Below are 19,736 nucleotides of genomic sequence, written 5' to 3'. Positions count from 1 at the left end.
TCTCTCTCTCTCTCTCTCTCTCTCTCTCTCTCTCTGTATATATATATATATATATATATATATATATATATATATATATATATATATATATATATATATATATCACACACACACACACAAAATATGTATTTATTTACTGTCTGTCACACGTCCACTCACACACACTTACTGTCTGTCACACGTCCACTCACACACACTTACTCAGTCTCACTCTCACTCATACACACACACTAATGATCCTATGAAAATCATGTTTTTTCCCCCAACAAAATAATTTTAATTGAGATGATGTGAAACGATTTACAGACAAAAGACAAAGGCAACAGACATAAGACTGTAATGGTTCTTCATCGTAGAGACTTTCTAGATACAGTATTTAAATGATATGAAATTACTTGTTTAAAAAAAAAAACATGAAATGACTACATGAATATTAATGAAGGTGCATCAAAACTTTAGAGGCTGAACATAAAAAAAAAAGTTTTTCATTAAAACTTTTGAAAAACAACCAGAACCAGTTTGGCTGAATTCTGTTCAGATCAACATTCCGATCGATTCTCCTCTGATCTTTCATCTTTAGAGTTTGGCAAGAAATCACTACAAAATTATTTGTATTGTAGCAACAATCATTCAGGAAAATTAGGTCATTAAAATGGTGCTTGATAAAAGGCGAGTTACGGTTCTCCATTCAGAACCCTGTTCTGATTTAAACACTGTTTATTATTAAACCGTGTAACCCCCCCCCTCATACCTCTCATGCCCATCCCCGAAACCTGCTCCTGAAAATGTAAAGTAGAAACTTAAAGCGTACAGTATTAAACCTTTACCGCATAACTGACTGTTAAACCCCACCCTCTAAATAGCATACAGCCACTGTTTTAATCAGAAAAATACTAATTAATATTAGAGTGATTTGCATAACACACACTGTGGTGAGTCCGATTTATGGTGAGTGTTTCCTTTAGTGTATCAGTCAAAGTTAAGGTTAATGAATTTTAATTAACTCCTGATTTAATCTGCAGAACTTTCTCGTCCGTTTATCCGTCAGTTTAAGAAAGGACGTGTGAGTGTGTGTGTGTGTGTGTGTGTGTGAGTGAGTGTGAGAGAGAGAGAGAGAGAGAGAGAGAGAGAGAGAGAGAGAGAGAGAGAGAGAGAGAGAGAGAGAAAAAGAGAGAGAAAAAGAGAGAGAGAGGTGTGAATTTAAGCGAGCAGTGATGAGATGTTTCGGTGCCCCCACCCGGTACAGTCTGAGGGGAGCGGGCCGCTGGGTTTCGGACCCTCTCTTTAAGCCTTCGCTCCGTCACCTGCATGTCGCTCCTGCTGCAGCTGCACCACCACTGTTTCCACGGTAACCTCCTCCTCGCTGTCGCTGGTGTCCATGTCGCTCTGCTCATCGTAGTTGGAGGACTCATCGTGTTCCTGCGGAGAAAGCGCCGTTGCCATGGTGCCGAAGGAATGACCACTGGTGGACGCCAGTGAGCGCAGGAGCGGAGTGTTTTCCGAAATTTCCTCGTTCTCCTCTGGGCCACTCTCTCCAGAGTCCGAGTCGGAGTCAGAGTCGCCCTCAGACGGAACGACCTTCTGCTTACAGACTGGACATGTCTTCTTCGTCTTGGTCAGCCAGGGGTCCACACACTTACAGTGATATGCTAAAGACCACCGGAGAGAGAAGACAGTTCCGTTAGAACAACGTAGAACACTATACTGAAATAAACTGCACTGACAGCAGAACAGGAATTTAGATGGACAGGAATTTGGAACACCATTTTGTTCTAGCAGGTTCTCTCAGCCTCTGTTTCAGCTGTTTGGCCCAAATTACAAACACTGAATATCAGAAAAAACATTAGATCACTAAAAGAACCGGACGGACTCTGTGAGGTGAGAGTGACGGTGCAGACGCTGAACTGACCATGAGAACATGGCAGAACCCGCAGCTTCTCTCCTTCTTCATACTCGTCTAAACAAATTGCACAAACGTCATAAACGTCCCCTGAAACACAAACAAACATCATTAAAGTTCAGCGTCGTAACTTTGAACTGCAAATCAATTTCCTCAATAATTTCCTCATTAATAAAGCAAGAATGCAAGAAAAGCTGCCGGAAAAACTGATTTCTGAAAAAGAATGATTTATGTAGTGTACTGCATTGTACTGCATTGTAGTGTTTTGTAGTCCAGTATAGAATATAATACACTACTGTAGTGTATTGTACTGTAGTATAGAGTATCGTATTGCACGTCACTGTGAGCGACTGAGAGCGCATCACTGCGGCAACGTTTTGTGCTATCAGCTCTTAAATCAACCAAAAGCGGTAAGTGGCTGAAATTTCATGGCTTCTGCTGGTTGTTTCGTCTGCTCAGAGTGTGGCCTGTTTAGTTTAACCCCCTTTTCCGCCTCTAGTGATAGTGGCTGTGTTAGCCAGCTAGTTAGCTCTCTGGCGGAGGAGGTGGCCCAGCTAGAGGTGCACATCCGGGGGTTATTAAAGGACAGAGAGCAACATTCAGTGTTAGCAGCTCCGGGTGCCCTAGGGAGAGTTAGCACCCCCTCGACTTCGGCGTCAGAGCCCTCACAGCGGGGCGAATGGGTGACGACTCGGCGGTCTAGCCGGAAAGCTAAGGCTAATGCTAACGCTGAGGCCAAATCTAGCCCACCGGAACACCACGCTCCTCCGATTCGCGTGTCAAACAGGTTTGCCCCGCTCAGTGAAGCGCCCACTGTGGAGCCTGTTAAAAGCACTCTGGTCATAGGAGACGCGATTGTCCAACACGTGAAATTAGCTACTCCTTTAGGGGTGCCAGCAGTTACAGTTAGATGCTTATCAGGAGCCAGAGCGCCGGACATTAGTGGCAACCTTAGATTAGCTGATAAGAGATATTCGAGGGTAGTTATTCATGTAGGGGCCAATGATGTCCATCTGCGGCAGTCTGAGGTAACTAAGGCTAATATTAGAGAGGTGGTTAAACAGGCCCAGACGATGTCCGATGCCGTAATCTGCTCTGGCCCCATCCCAATGCGGCGCGGCGCTGAGGCCTACAGCAGGCTTTCGGCATTAAACTGCTGGATGTCTAAGTGGTGTTCCGAAAATCAAGTGGGCTTTATAGATAATTGGTTACGATTTGAGGGCAAGCCTGGTCTTATAGGTAGGGATGGTGTCTACCCCACGCGGGAGGGTGCTGCCTTACTTTCGTGCAGCACAGCTCATAGTCTTTTAGTTAGTCGGCAGAGTAGCGTAAACCGCTGCTGACAATCCAGAGCCGGGACCAGGCCGCAGACAGACAGGCTAAACTGACCGTCTGCGATCCGCCTTGAGGCGTCACCCAGGTTCAGCTTTATTGAGACTGTGTCTTTGCCCCGAATTAAAACTAAATTTAATCAAAGAAAAACTCAATCAGTCCGTTTAAACAACCTAATCAACATATATCCATGTTCTGATGATCGCACTAACACCTTAGATCTAAAACTTGGACTACTTAATATAAGATCACTAAACTCTAAAGCAGTCGTCGTAAATGAAATTATAAGCGATCATAAATTTGACTTTTTCTGTCTCACTGAAACGGGTTAGACCAGATGAATATTCAGCTTTAAATGAAGCCACGCCTGTAGGCTATAATTATGCACATAGGCCGAGATTAACAGGCGAGGGAGGTGGAGTCTGTATAATATACCAAAATACTCTCGATATCAGTCAGAAACAATGCGACACTTTCACTTCCTTTGAGTTCACAAAAAAGAATGCCTTTTCATTATTTAACATTTACAGGCCACCAGGGGGCTACTCTGAATTTATAAAAGAATTTAGTGACTTCGCTGCAAACCTGGCTGTGTGCAACGATAAAGTAATAATTGTAGGAGATTTTAATATTCACTTTGAGAAGGTAGAAGACCCATTAAAAATGGCATTTACCTCAATCCTAGACTCTGTTGGTTTTACCCAAAATGCAGCAGGGCCTACACACGACTGTAGTCACACGTTAGGGTTAGTTTTGACACGAGGTCTTAACATAGACAAGCTTAATATCCTCCCGCAAACCTCAGCGATCTCCGACCATTACTTAATTTCATATGAGCTACGACTCAGCCATAATATATATACGTCCCCTCGTTATTCAACAAAGCGCACGCTGATCGAGAATAATAAGTATAATCCTAGAGTTCTGTTTAATCTGATTTCCCAAATCACAAAAATCAGGCAGGTACTGAACCAGAAATCCCAGCAACTCTCACTAGTGAAGTTTTTATGGACTTCTTTAATAATAAAATTGAAAATATTAGATGACAAATTTCATCCCACAGTATTAAATCCAGCTTGGCCATCATCTGACTTGGCTGATATAGAACAAAACAGCTGTAGAAAAAAGCCTGGAAACGTTTTACCCCCTCCCACAGCTGGAGCTAGAGAAGATTATCTCCTCTGCAAACTGCACAACCTGCACACTCGATGCAATTCCCTCAAAATTACTCAAAGAAGTACCGCCAGTTATTATAAACCCTATTTCAACTATATCTCTCTAAGTGCTGCTTGACCTCAGCGCGGCTTTCGATACAATAGACCACAATATTCTCCTAGAAAGGTTAGAAAACATGGTTGGAGTCACAGGGACGGCCCTATCATGGTTCAGATCTTACCTATCAGAACGTTAGCAGTTCGTCAGTGTAAACAATTTATCTTCCAATTATTCAAAAGTGAGATCTGGAGTTCCGCAGGGCTCTATATTAGGACCATTACTATTTACACTATACTTGTTACCGTTAGGCACAGTTATAAGTAACCATGGCGTAAACTTTCATTGTTATGCAGACGATACTCAACTGTACATATCAGCCAAGCCTGATGACCAATACAGGTTAAAGAAAATGGAGGACTGTGTAAAAGACGTGAAAGGCTGGATGTTACGCAACTTCCTCCTATTAAACAGTAACAAAACAGAGGTTCTCCTTCTGGGTCCAAAATTAGCAAGAAGTAAATCACCAGATTTAATCTTAAATCTCGCCGACTTTCCAGCCACACCTGGATTAGCAGCTAAAAATCTCGGCGTTATAATAGATTCAGATTTATCATTCGATCAACACATAGGCGGCATCACTAGGACAGCTTTTCTACATCTTCACAACATTGCCAAGATCAGAAATGCCCTGTCCCTGCGTGATGCAGAAACACTAGTACATGCCTTTATTACTTCTAGGCTAGACTACTGTAACGCGCTACTGTCAGGATGCACGAGGAGGAATTTAAACAAACTCCAACTAGTCCAAAACGCCGCAGCCAGGGTCCTCACTAAAACTAGAACATCTGATCATATCAGTCCAGCGCTATCATCACTTCGTTGGCTGCCTGTTAAATTCCGTATTGATTATAAAATCCTTTTATTGACGTATAAAGCCCTACATGGTCTTGCTCCTGAATACCTGCAAGACCTTGTTTCCTATTACGAGCCCTCACAACTACTCAGATCCCAGAGTGCTGGCTTATTAATAGTTCCTAGAATTCATAAGGCTGCAGCTGGGGGAAGAGCTTTTTCTACCATGTCAGTGGTCAAGAAGGCGCAACAGAGACTCTACTTCCTGAGAATTCTCAGGAAAAACAACCTTCAGGAGGAGCTGCTGGTGTCCTCCTACCGCTCCACCATTGAGAGCGTGCTGACATACTGCATCTCAACGTGGTCCAGCAGCTGCTCAGCGGCAGAGAGTGGTCATAAACTGCAGGGGATCATAAACACGGCCCAGAAGATCATCGGCTGCCCACTGCCCTGCATGGAGGCAGCCAACATCCTGAAGGACACATTTCACCTGGGACATCATCTGTTTGACCTGCTGCGCTCTGGTAAACGCTTTAGGTCCATCTCATCCTGGACAAACAGCTTTTACCCCAGAGTCGTGCGGGAACTGAACACTTCCAAACACACTGACAGGGACTTTCTATAGAACACTGGGCTCAGTAGAACCGACTGAACTCCACTACTGCTCTTTACTGGCACTGACTTCATAGGACACTGTGCACTGTTGCAGTGTTCCACTGTTCCACTGTTCCAGAGTTCCACTCCACCTCTGTTCTATTTATTATTCATTTGTTCTCGAGAGTGTGGTCTATAGTCTATAATCTGTTTTCTTTCTGTGCAATAATTCTTAGATGTGCCATATTATATAACGCTATAAGCTGTCCAAGGAATGTGCAACTACAACTGCTACCTCACCTGTCTATTGTCTATTGACTGTTATATATAGAATATATAGTTTTATAGTCCTTTTTCTTTATATTTAAGATTTTTCCCTTAAATCTGCAATTTATATATTTTAGCCTTATGTTTAGATATTAAATTGTTTTATATGTAGGAAGTGCCGTTGGATTGCTGCTCAATTTCGTTGTACACTGTGCAATGACAAATGCATCTCTGATCTCTTATCTCTCTTATTTAGTGTATTGTACTCCAGTGTATTGTATTGTAGTGTAGTGTAATGTAGTGTACTGTATGGTTGTGTAATCTATTGTAGTGTAGTATAGTGTATTGTATTGTACTGTAGTGTATTGTAATGTATTGTATTGTACTGTAGTGTATTGTAGTGTACTGTAGTGTAGTATAACGTATTGTAGTGTAGTGAAGTGTATTGTATTGTGTTGCACTGCTCTGTGTTTAACACTGATCCTTTTCTTTGGGTGTCAACACTGACTGTTTGCTCAGGACCGGCTTTCTCTCTAACCTACTGGTAACTAGCAAAGATACTTTACTCCAGTTTACCCTAGATAGACAAAGCACTTCTTGTAAGTCGCTCTGGATAAGAATGTCTGCTAAATGCCACACACAGAGTGAGAGGAGAGAAAGCGAATGAGAAGAGAGAGTGAAAGAAAAGAGTGATAGAGAAGAGAGTGAGAGTAGAGAACAGAGAGAGAGAAACAGGAGTGAGAGAGAGTAAAATAATGAGCAGGGAAAAGCTGCTGATTATGGTGTTTATATTAAACTTGATTTTAACTTTTGATGATCTAGAACCTCCTAAAAGAAAATACAACAGTAACAACACACTCAGCTGAAGAAAGTCTGGTTCCAGTTCTCCTTGATGGCAGAAGAATGAGAAGATCCCCATTCAGTATGTTCCAGTGTAAACATGAACTTCAGAGCTGAACTTTCAGTCTGAGCTTATTGTGTGAAAACTCATTTCCATAAAACTGATTGTGAGTGAGTGAGTGAGTGAGGTGAAAACACTCCTGGAATTCCAGTCACTCTCGGTGCAGTCTGTGTTTACATGAGTTATAAATGACCATGTGTTCTGGTGGAGACCGTTGGAGCTGCAGGAGACCTTATATGGAGTGAGAACTTCATCAGGAATGATGTTCTGTTCTGCAGCCAAAAGGGAAATAGTGGAGAACTCTGGACTGGTGCACTGCAGCACCCAGCAAACAAAGCTCCTGGGAACTTTTAGGGTTTCTGGACATAAATACTACAACTACTCCTACTACACACCCCAACTACACCCCAACTACACATCAACCACACCCTCTACACACCCCAACTACACACCTACTGCACAACTTTTTATATCACTTGTATGTACCGTAATAGTGTTTCTCTGAGTAAATACACACTTCATTTAGTTATACCCTGTTTTCAATGTGGGCAGCGCAGATCACACCAGTTCAATTTAGAGATACTAAACATATTAATCCTTCTGTCCTCACAGACATGCTTAATCAGATTAATCTGACTGATCTTAACAGTCACAATACAGACCAGCTTGTGACCCTTTATGACGGTACCCTCTCAGATATCTTTAATGAACTGGCGCCATTAAAAACTCGCAACGTATCCTTCACACATCCTGCGCCTTGGTACACACCAGAGCTGCGCAAACTAGAAGCTGCTGGTCGTCAGCTTGATCGTCTCTGGAGGAGAACTGGCTTGACGGTGTATGCCCTTACGTACAAAGATCACATTGGCTGTTAAAGAGGAACTGCAAAAAGCAAAAACCAGCTACTATTCAAATGCCATTCAACGCTCAAATGGCAATCCCCAAGTTTTTTTTCAAACCGTCAAGAAGTTGATACGTCCTCTAAACTGCTTTCCTTTAACATCAGCTGAACTTTGCTCTCAGTTTGTGGCCTTTTTTAACCATAAGATTGACTCAATTTATGCAGTTTCCTCTTACAATGCCTTCAATGAATTTTCAGTCTCTAGCTGTACATTTTAAGAGTAGGCAATTTTCTCCATTTTCTACTGTTCATGAGGATCTTATATGTCAGCTTATTATGAACTCTAGAGTCACTACATGTCAATTAGACCCCATTCCAACACAGTGGGTGAAATCTTGCCTACCTGCTCTCTGTCCTCTTATTACAAAGGACATAAATTCATCACTAACTTCTGGCTTGGTCCCAGCCTGTTTAAAGTTGGCTGCTGTTACCCCTGTGCTAAAAAAACCTTGCATAGACCCGGAGAACTTCGCTAATTTTAGGCCAATCTCAAATCTTCCTTTTTTGGCAAAATTATTAGAGCGGACTGTTGCTTCTCAGTTAACCGATCACCTTGAAGCAAATGAACTGTTTGTAGTGTTCCAGTCTGGTTTCAGGAAGAATCACAGTACTGAAACGGCACTAGTTAAGGTGGTGAATGATTTGCTCTTAGCTGCTGACCGGGGGATGTTGAACGCGTTGATTTTATTAGACCTCTCTGCTGCTTTTGATACTGTTTGTCATAACCTGTTACTAACCAGGCTTGCAAATGTGATCGGCATCAATGCTACTGCTCTTGAGTGGTTCCAATCTTACCTTGCTGATAGGCAGCAGTTTGTTTCAATTGGGTGTTTTCAGTCTGATCCGTGTGTGCTGTCCCATGGTGTCCCACAGGGCTCAGTACTTGGCCCTCTGCTCTTTATATTATACATGCTCTCTCTCGGTAACGTTATTAGAAGGCATGGTCTTCAGTTACACTGCTTTGCAGACAATGTGCAGATCTATATCTGTACCAAGCCATCCCATACTCTTCCTCCCACTGTACTAATTGAATGCATAACTGATGTAAGGGCTTGTATGTCTGAAAACTTCTTGAGCCTGAATAGCAAAAAATCGGAATGCATACTGATTTCCATACCTGATATTCCAGGTTTTGTTGCCTTGTCCTCTGCTCAGGTCACCTTTGACACAACACTGGCATTTGAACCTCACATTAAAAATATATGCAAGACAGCATTTTATCACCTGAAGAATATTTCCAAAATTCGCCCATATCTCTCATTTGCTGCTGCTGAGACTACTATTCATGCTTTTGTCACATCTAGACTGGATTATTGTAACGCAGTGTTGCATGGCCTCCCTACTCGGCTTCTAATTAGACTGCAGTATGTATAAAATTCTGCTGCCAGGGTTCTGACCCATAAAAGATCTTGGGAATCTATTAGACCCACGTTAAAGCATCTTCACTGGCTTCCAGTACAGTATCGTATACAGTATAAATTACTGGTGCTGGTTTTTAAATCTCTTCATGGACACGCCTCTGCATATCTAGGTAGCCTGCTACAGACCTATGTTCCTCCACGGAACCTTCGCTCCTCAAATTTGCACCTCCTTGCAGTCCCGACTGTTAAAACGCATACTTTAGGTGATAAAGCGTTTGTGTTGCTAGCCCCAAACTCTGGAATGGACTCCCACTAGAGCTACGTACCTGTACTTCATTATCATTGTTCAAGGCCAGTCTTAAAACCCATCTTTTCCAGATAGCATATGAGTGAGCAGCTTATCTTTGTGTTTTTATTATTATCATAGGTTTTATTTTTATGCTCTTTCGCCCATATTTTTATTGCTATAACAATTGTTTTATCTCTTGTTTCTATGTTTGTTGTTTTTCGCTTTTACTGTACAGTGTCCTTGAGTCTCTTGAAAGGCACTTTATAAATAAAATGTATTATTATTATTATTATTATTACTTACTGACCAGAGAAACAGCATCTGAATCTTACCATCCTGCACAGAACTGTCTGTACAAAATGGCTGAAAACTGCTCAAACCATGAAAAACTGAAAACCAACGGAGTGACACCCAGAATAGCAACTCCCTGCTTTTTCTACCTTTCTTGTATTTGTGAACTGGAAGTTTCTTCAGCTGATCTTTCCTCAGGCGGCTCCTCCTGGCCCTGTGACGATCCTGCACAAACTTTGTGATCTGAACAGAAAGAAAGCAAAAGATAAACAAACAGCAGTGATTTCTAATTTACTAATTAATATTCAACACAACAAACGTTTCTACAACCAACCATAAAAACGACGATAAGAATGAGGCAGATTCCAACAATGATGAGGAACGGGATCAGGTAGTATTCCAGAGGCAAGCTGAAATCCGGCATGACGATCACATGACCTCTACAAACAAAACCAGGAAAAACAAAACAAAACATCAGGCGAACTCGGAGAGAGTGATCAGACACTCTGAGCTCACACGGTGATCAGTGCACGGTTTCTCTCTTTAAAACAGTTTCTGCTCAGAATGTGGAGTCGGTGCATCTCACTCACAGAAACAGAGCTTGTCTGAACTGCTGTAGGTTGTGAATCATTAGCAGAGTTTAACGTTGAGTGGGTAACGTTCTAAGTGGAGAACTCACCCTTTCTCATAGGTGTAATCCTGCTTTAGAGCGATCGCAGCATCTTCTCCAATAAACACTGATGGAATGTCTATCTGCTTCACAATGTCCACTAAAACACAACATAAAACAGGGTCAACATACACAAATCTACACAAGACACTGCGCTCATCTGAAGGGGAAACTAAGGACTTGTCGCGAGCAATTGAGCCGCACTCAGGACCGATTCTGAGCTCGTTTGGGGGAGGAGCTCATTATCGCTGGTTTGCTTTCCCACTCCATCCAAACTGTGGATCGACTGCGTAATTCCATATGTCGCTGTTCTGTGTGCAGGTCTGGAGGACGGTTGGCAGCTTTATTTGTTTACTGCTTTTTATTATGTTCCTTGGATACAAATACGTTCTGTCCACAGCCGTCCCCTCCCCGTTCACCACACTCCATAGGAAGTGAAGCAATGAGTCGAAGCATCATGTTACATAATGAGCCAATCAAGCAGCGCCATACGCGGCGCTGGGAGCGGAGAGCCTCCACATGCACAGTGGAACCCTAACCCACCAGAGTTCCCCCAGACCATCGATTTCAGGAGGACCATAGACTGGATCTCTGTTCTGCTCTTAGCCTCAAGCACAGCTTTCACAGTCAATCAAATGCACCAACCCCACAGAGTAAAGAGAACCTGGATCCGGAAAAAAGCTCTAGTGTGAAAAACCCCAAAGACCCCAACACCTGCTGAAGATCTGAGCAGTCTGTGTGTCAGTTAGTCTGCTGGTCAGCCAGTAAATCCGCTGATGTTAATCAGCCCGTATTCTGCATTAGATTTATTTTGATTTGGTCTCTGAGACTCACGCATCATGTATGTGAGGTTCTATTTAACCGAAAGAGTCATAATTTCCACAAATTTTTCAGTCTCTTTTTGTCTCTTATGGTTATTAAAAATACATCTTTGTTACTGCACTAACACATAAAATGAGCTGAGCTGATTCACAACGCAGTCCGGCGTCCTTGTCAATTCAATGCAAATGGGTGTATCTAGTGTGCCAAAAGGCTGAATGGGTGTGGCTAGTTTGCCAGAGGCTGAATGCACAAATGTATGCAAATGCATTTGGTTTTTGTGAAATCACAAAAACAATTCATTCAAAACAGGCTGGGTTTGCAGTTTAGTCTGCATCTACAGGCTGGAAATTCTGGTAAGCAAACAGCCGAAATTTATACTTCAACTGTATTTACAAACAACACCAAACTCTTGCTACAAAAAAGTGAGGAAAATATAGTTCTTCGTGATATGGGCCCCTTAAAGTTCAAGGTAACAAAATTGTCACCTGATACACAAGAATGTGTGTGTGGGCGCGCTGGACGTACAGTCGTTAGAGCCCATACTGATGAGGTCTTCGGAGTCCACATTGTGAACGATTGCTGCTTTATATCCTGCACGCTGAGCATGAAGAACCTGCAGAGAACAAACACACTCCTCACTGACTGCAGCTGTTTAATTTACACTCAACATTATAAATAAACATTCTATTAAAACACACACAAACAGCAGGAATCTTCTGCGGAATTCCTGTTCTGCTGAATTAGGGAATGCTTGCTGGGATGTAGATAAACAAAATGTTAGAGGACAGTAAAGACTCTGTAGTTATGTCACTCTGTGTGTGTGTGTTTGGGGGGGGTGGGTGTGCACCTTGATGTCAAAGTTACAATCAAAGCGTTTGATAAGGACGATGAAGGTGCTGGAGTTTTCCCGCTCTCTGATTGGTGGAGGATCTATGGGCTCACAAGCGTTCTCAGGCCGAGCTCCAATCAAGAAACCCTAAAAAAACAAACACACAAAAAAAACAGCCAGTCAGATCTCTGGCCTGAGGACAACACAAACCCTACATACATTTAGGACAACTTTATGATTAGATTGTCAACATGAATCTCATCAGTTTATTTATTATGCAGCAAAATCATTGTGGGAATCAAAATCATTGTGGAAACTATTAATTATGTCATCAAATACATCTGCATAGCTTGAACCAAAGTCTTCAAGTAATCAGCTCCAAACATCACCGATCAGCTCTCGTGTTGTTACTGAGCTGAACTACAATGTAACCATCATTTTATTCGAATTCTGATCAAAATATCAAGAATTAAACTGAACTGTGGGCTGAAAGAATCAACAAAACCAACATCACAGCACTATCAGAACAAACTCAGACAGACAAACCTGGATCTAAACGCACTTTTTGTTTTTGAAGTTAAAGCTGTTTTAGTTCCACAGAGAAAATCCCTTTGTTTTATTGTTATTATTATATGATATCAGAACTACTATGGTGCCCCATTATTACTATAGTTATTATTAATATGATGACTGAACTACTATTGCGCCCTCTGTAGGCTCCACATTTAATTCCTAAACTGAAATACTAAGTCTTGTTTACTCAGTACAGGTAAAATTGTAAGCGAGTGACACTAAACTCACCATTTATTTTCTCTACTTTCTGTCTGTGTTTAATAAAGACGAATTCAAAGCTCATATGTCTCTCCAGTGAAAGTTGCCTGTATTTCCTTCATTCCAAAGTGATTAAGGTCACTATGATCTTAGAGATCCTGTGAAACCCTTTCAGGCTGGAGATGTGCAGACCTTTGACCTCCAAAAACATGACTCATCATTCAGACTCTGAGGCTGACCGTTCTGCAGACCGCTGTAGTCGTGTTCTGTGTGGAGATTTTCCTCTGGTGATATTTTCAATTTAAAACCCTCTAAATTCCCTGAACAACATTTCCAGATACACAGTGAAGATCCTCACAAGAAAACTGATTAAATGTGTCTGTGGGCAGTGAAGCACTAAAATAAAGGACTAGAATTGAAAGGGGAGTTGTGAGTTGAGAGGAGAGTAGCCAAAATAGCATCTCATACAGCAGCAGAACGATAATACAGATGGGAATAAAGACTAGAATAAACCTACGTTACACCCACTCAGGTAGGGGGGTGTGGCTCTCAGGGTCCTGTAGGGGCGTGGCTGAACTCTGATTCAGACTCTGAACTTGAAGAAATCACAGAGCAGCCGAAGTGGTGCTGCAGAATTCTGAACTGTATGAAACCAATGAGGTGTTTTTCTGTTTACTCTTATTTTACTGAATTCTCTATAAAAGAACTATAAATCAGAAACCAAACATGTCTCACGTCTCGGTTTCCTGCAAAATCCAGGATTAAGCAGATTGCCCACGAGGCCACTGCACACCCTGCTCCACAGAACATAACGCTGGCAGAGCTCCTGAGAAACAGCTCTGTATTTAGGGTTCAGGTTTGACCCTCATGCTCACCTTCAGCCCCTCGCCGGGCAGCCGGTACCCGAACCTCGCAGGGAGGTCATCAAAACTCTCCGTCTTATTATCAGACGAAACCTGAAAAAACAGTACAGTCTTTACTCACACTGTACACATATTTACATTATTTACATAATCGCAATATTTACAAGTTATCTGACAGAGAGAGCGAGAGAGAGAGAATTGAGCGTGTGCAAAGACTCACGGCGGTGATGTCAGCGTGGGCAGGCCGCGCCGTGATGAAGAGCTGGAGGGTGAAGAGTGTGTAAACCTGCGCAGCCGACAGCACGAACACTCTAACACACTCCATCTTCACACAGTCATCCCTGCAGAGAACAAGAACACACATACACACGAGAAGCATCAATACCATTTTTTTTTAACAGACCAACTACCAGCATGTGTTTTAGTCCACACTGATACAGAGTCTGATACCAAACAGAGCGCCTACTCAGAATAAATGTAGCTGTTAGTGAACATGTTCTTCTTGATTTATAAACTCTCACTGTATGAAACGCTCAGTCTGACTGACCTGCCACAGGAAACACAGCCTCTACAGACAATCTGACTATGGACCGTTATCAATAAAGCTGATTCACTCAGAATAACCGAGTATTGAGCAAACATGCTGAGATGCTGAGCAGTGCTGCTAACACTGAGCACTGAGGCTAAAGCAGGCGCCGATGTCCTCCGTTTTGTTGGCCTGTGTGTCTCCACCCATGTTGGGGAAGCGGCGGGAATCTGTCGAGGCGGAATGTTTAAAGTTAGTGCCGGCTTTGTGTCCGACTATGATGGAATCAATAACTCTGAGTGATCAGATCCTCCTTTGCTGTGTTTGTTCATTAGTGCAGCAGCTACATTCAATCAAGAGGCTTTTATTGTCAGTCCATCTTTTTACAAGAACACAGTGGAGAGAAATTACATTCCACCAGGAACATCGCAGAGCAACATGGAACACAAAGTGTGAACGTGCAAATAAAAAATTAAGCTAGAAACAATAAATACAATAAACAGATGTTAGACACAGTAAACAGACAGGACAGTGCAGCACCGACACAGCACACATTTCTGGACAGGAAGTTGTGAGGATAAGGAGCAGAGATATTTAACATGCTGTGATCTGTGAGTCATGCAGTCAGATGACAGACAAACGCAGCAGTTACTGGAAAACCAGAGTAAACAAGAAACAAGAAAAAGTAAACTCGGCTAACGCCACATGGTATCAGCTGGTATCTGTGAATTTTAATGAATGCGAGTAAACGAGCTTCCAACCAATCAGGGCCGAGATTCTGATGGACTCTCGTCGCCAAGTTACTTTCTTTTGGTACAGTTATGCCTTCATTAAGTTTAGTAGAAAAATGAAGAAAAACAGCCCGTCATTATTTCTGTAGTGCAGTGTAACAGCAGGACTGATCGTCTTGTAAAGGCATCATTTACAGTGTTTTATAATTGAACCACATGGTGGTGCTGAATGATCTTCTACTGATCAAATGTGTTGATCTTAAATATCGGAAAGAAATGTTCTCCACTCTGTGAGGTTTTTGCAAGCGTTCTGATTACGTTCCTCTAATGTTCTGCTAATACTCAGTTCTAAGTGAGACGAACGGTGCTGCACTGATGAGACCAAACCTGACTCACGATCACGATCATCATCTGGAGAAGCAGAACATCAGCTCAAGTTCTGATTCTCCTGCACTGACAGCTGAAATATTACATCTGTTTACTGTTTTGATTTTGAGCCGCGATTGAACAGCGTATTGTTAATGATCTACTGTAACATCTGACGAGTTTTCATTGACAGTAAAATACTCACAGTAATCTGTATTAGTCACTAACAGCAACACTCAGATCATAAATATCATAAAGGATCAGCAACTAAGTAAACAGTCCAGTCAGCTGATCTTTATTTCCCTGAGAAACGCTGAGAAGCGCTGCAGGTTCATTTACACACACAAAACTAAACCTGCAATGTAATTCCATCCATGGTACAAACTGATCTACTGAAAATATGATAAATAAAATCCTAAGGATGTTCAGTCTGTTCGTTTATGATTCAGGTGTATTTAATTATGAATAAACATGCATGTAAAACTGAATTGTGATGCTTTAAGATGTTTTCTCAACAAATACACCAACATATCAGTGACTGTGTTTACAGTTTATACAGTTCAGCAGAATAAACACCAAACATCAGCATCATGAGCGGCTCGCCTGTTAATCCACCGTCTCTCCTGGGAAATGTGATTAATTCCTTTAGGATCTCGGACGTCACTGACCTGCCTGTATATAAGGTGTATTAACACTTCGGTTTCCTGACGCGTCAAATTATTACTCAGTCAAGGCCGAAGAAACCGTCCTTGCTCTCCACCTCCATTAGACTTGCCACTTCACTCACTGATCAGAAATAAGCAAAAACAAGCTCGGTTCCTCATAGAACCCAAACACCTCCTCCTGCTTGGTTTCACTTTTGGAACAAGAAAGTTTAAACACGCCCAGAGAAGACTTTCTCCCGCAGCACTGAGAGTGTCTCTTAAATCTGTTTATTACTGTATGAACTATAAACTGGGTTCCATCACCGCAGCCTCACGAAACCGCTCGACTCTTTTGAGAAACGTGTCGACTGCCCAGCCTCCAGGAACGACTCCAGATTTTCTAAGAAGGAAAGCAACTTGTGACTTTAGCTTCACTCAGAAAGTACAGAAAACAGAAAATACTCTTCTGGTGTTTCTCTTAGAGAAAAACGTTACTGAGAATTTACTGATTTTTAAAAATTCTACAAACACAAATGCCAGAAAAATGGTTTAGTAAAGAAAATGGCTCCATATGAACCCACAACACTCAAAACACCCTATTTTTTTACATCCGTCGAGTAATAATTACTAAAAAAATGCGTTTGGGTGCTCTACATACATAACCCTCTTCAAAATGGCTCTATGTAGAACCGTCTATCGCAATTTTTCATCAACCTGAAGAACCATTCAACAATGCAAAGAACCCTTTAATTATACGGAGAGAACCCTTGAGTGCTCATGGTTTTATGAAGTAACATTTTCTTTAATAAATATCAGAACAGTTAGAAGGCTAGAACCACCAACACTACAGAACCCTTTGTGAAACGTTGAGGAAGGATTCATAGAGAATGTGCTGCATATGGTTCTATAAAACCCCAAAAAGGGTTCTGCTACCGGTATGATGTCAAGTGTGTAAAAACAGAACCTTTTTGGTGCTATATGGAAACCTTTTTAAGAAGGTTCTATATAGAAGCAGTTACAGCACAATCTGAAGAACCATTTCAACATGTCAATGGTTCTTTAAATATCCATTGCTCTAAATAGAACAGTTTTCTTTACTAAAGAACCCTTGAAGAACCATCTTTAAGTGTGTGGAACGCTGTGCTGCAGATAAACTGCTCTCCGTCTGAGGGTTTTGTCCTCGGATGTTAAATTTTCGGTCACTCTGTTTTTGTTCATTAAACAAACAAAAAAAAAAAAACATAAAACGTGTATAAACACACACACACAGAGAAATGCATGATGGGCAATCTCCCTTTTCCTCCAGGTAAATCGTCTAAAAGGTGAAATGAGGAACCGGAGGAGCTTCAGCTGCTCAGAACTGTTGAAATTCTCAAACGGGAAAAGTAAAAATTCCCAAAACACCGCAGTTTCTTGATTTGGCTGAACATCAGAAACTGAAAGGAGCCGTTTCTGAACAGAAGAACCTTCACTTCAAAGTAGACAAGAACCCTCAGCACGGAGAACCGTCCGAGCCGGAGGACCTTAAAAAAGGTTCAACCTGATTCTAAACAGAGTGAAGAGGACTAATAATCACCCTATTGATTATACACGTTCCACTGACCCGAGACTGACCCGTCAGCCAGCCAGCCCCTCCTGGTCCTGATAAACCTGGGCTTAATTTGATGCAGGTTGAAAAACCCGAGGCTAAAATCAGCTTCTTGCTCGAATTTTCCGTTCCACCTTAAACGGAGCAGCAGTTCCAGTGTGGCACCTGAGGCGTTATCATAATGTAACTGCCGCATCATTTAAGGTGGAACGGGAGCTCTAACGTTACACACACAAAGCTGTGGATTCCCTGTACCTCTAAAATACGAGCCTAACAGCAGAAACCGCAGACGACCAAAATAACCCAAAATAACCCAAATAAACCCAAAATAACCCAAACAGCGGATCAGCTCACCTCGTCCTGAACTGAGCAGCGGCTACAGAAACCCTCAAACAGCCCAAACACGGCTGAGCAAAGCCTGCGAATGAGAACTAACGCGGTTAAAGACTCTCTAATGACAAATATTTGCAATATTAATCAGAGATTTCTGCAGTTTACCCGCTAGCTGCATCTGCGCTCTTGCTAAGCTAAGCTAAGCTAAGCTAACCCAGCAGCGAGTTCAGTTACTCACATAAATCGTTTTAGTGGAATAAAAGCGCTTCACCTTCACATCCACGCCGCGAATTAACGCTTTAGACCAAAACACGGGCGACGGGAACGATCACTCCCTCGACATAAACGTACATCGCCTAAACGCTGAGTAGGCCGTTCTGCGGAACACACCGTCAACAGCCCGCACGCCGTGTTCACTAGATAGGGCGAACACTAGCCCTAGATTTGAGATCTAACCCTAGATTTGAGTTCTAACCCTAGATTTGAGTTCTAGCCCTAGATTTGAGATCTAACCCTAGATTTGAGATCTAACCCTAGATTTGAGATGTAGCCCTAGATTTGAGTTCTAGCCCTAGATTTGAGATCTAGCCCTAGATTTGAGATCTAGCCCTAGATTTGAGTTCTAGCCCTAGATTTGAGATCTAGCCCTAGATTTACCCAGTGAGACCAATACATATTACAGGTACACAGGTGGAGATCCAATTGATCAATAATTTTAATAAAGAATTACAATAGTGATCACAGTAAAACCATGAACGTCAAGCAGGCTTTACGTAATTGAACTGAAATGTGAAAGTGTAAGCATTAATGCTGTTGAAACTATCTGTACACTCCTGTAACAGATCTATAACCGCAGCAGTGTGAGCAGAACTCCAGAGGGGCACCAGGTCAACTGAAATAAACGAGCAGCTCACCGAGGCAGAGCAGTTTACTGGGCCTGCAATATAACCGAATTATCCTGTTCAGAACATTTCCAGCTGATTTTGTTCCTGTTTTAATGCTTAGTTTAGGGCCTGGTTTCTCAATGCTGACCAGGACGTATTACACGTGTTAGCCCTTCAGCCGTGTACGGTTACTGTGCGGCCTCAGGTGGTTACTGGGGTTTCACTAAGTGCTTATTATGGTCCCAAAGGCGGTTTCTAGGGTGTAGGAGGTTGCTATGGTGTCCCTGGTGGGAGCTAATATGTTGCTATAGTATTGTTGGTGGTTGCTTGGGTGTTGTGAGATGAATGCTGTGGTATTCCAACTGGTTGCTAGGGTGTTGTTAGGTGGTTGCCGGGATGTTGCCGGGCACTAGGCACCAGCATTATAGTGATTTAAATGGGCTGCACAAACTTTTAGCTTTATAGTTCCATCAACTATTAATGAATGAAAAGAAAAGCCATTCCCAATCAGACCGAACAATTCGGACTCAGAACACTCCAGACATCAGACTTGTAGGACGAGTTAAGGGACATAAATTCAGCAGAAAAGGAGTATAAATCGGATTACAGCAGTGCTAAAGTCTAGGGTTTACTGGTGTTAAATGTTGTGTAACAGCGCCATCGTCTGGATGAACACAGTGTTGCACTGAAACTGGATCACTGAGCAGAGAGCAAAACACAAATAAACACCCAAATATCAGCAGCTCCTTCTGCGAGTCATCTCCATAATCACGGCATTACATTCAATAAATAACATATACATCAAA

General features: G+C 42.2%; 1 protein-coding gene across 3 annotated transcripts; it reads right to left on the bottom strand.

Annotated features, from left to right (window-relative positions):
- Positions 1-253: 253 nt before the first annotated feature.
- rnf13 (ring finger protein 13) lies at positions 254-18,481 on the bottom strand. 3 transcript variants are annotated; one of them, XM_017681897.2, is made up of 11 exons: positions 18,318-18,481; positions 18,068-18,131; positions 14,079-14,199; positions 13,871-13,951; positions 12,243-12,371; positions 11,921-12,008; positions 10,583-10,673; positions 10,238-10,343; positions 10,053-10,146; positions 1,910-1,990; positions 254-1,649 (listed from the first exon to the last, which is right to left on the bottom strand). In XM_017681897.2, the coding sequence occupies exons 3-11, from the start codon at positions 14,181-14,183 to the stop codon at positions 1,285-1,287; spliced, it is 1,140 nt and encodes a 379-aa protein (XP_017537386.1). In that variant the 5' UTR covers positions 14,184-14,199; positions 18,068-18,131; positions 18,318-18,481; the 3' UTR covers positions 254-1,284. The 3 variants fall into 3 exon arrangements, with proteins under 3 accessions (XP_017537386.1, XP_017537384.1, XP_017537385.1); XM_017681895.2 differs by lacking the exon at positions 18,068-18,131 and having other exon boundaries at positions 18,285-18,481; XM_017681896.2 differs by lacking the exon at positions 18,068-18,131.
- Positions 18,482-19,736: the final 1,255 nt, after the last annotated feature.

The sequence above is a fragment of the Pygocentrus nattereri genome, chromosome 15 (assembly GCF_015220715.1).
Source record: "Pygocentrus nattereri isolate fPygNat1 chromosome 15, fPygNat1.pri, whole genome shotgun sequence".
Lineage (NCBI taxonomy): Eukaryota > Metazoa > Chordata > Actinopteri > Characiformes > Serrasalmidae > Pygocentrus > Pygocentrus nattereri.
The sequence above is the reverse complement of the archived record's forward strand: the minus strand, read 5'-3'. Positions and strand labels throughout refer to the sequence as shown.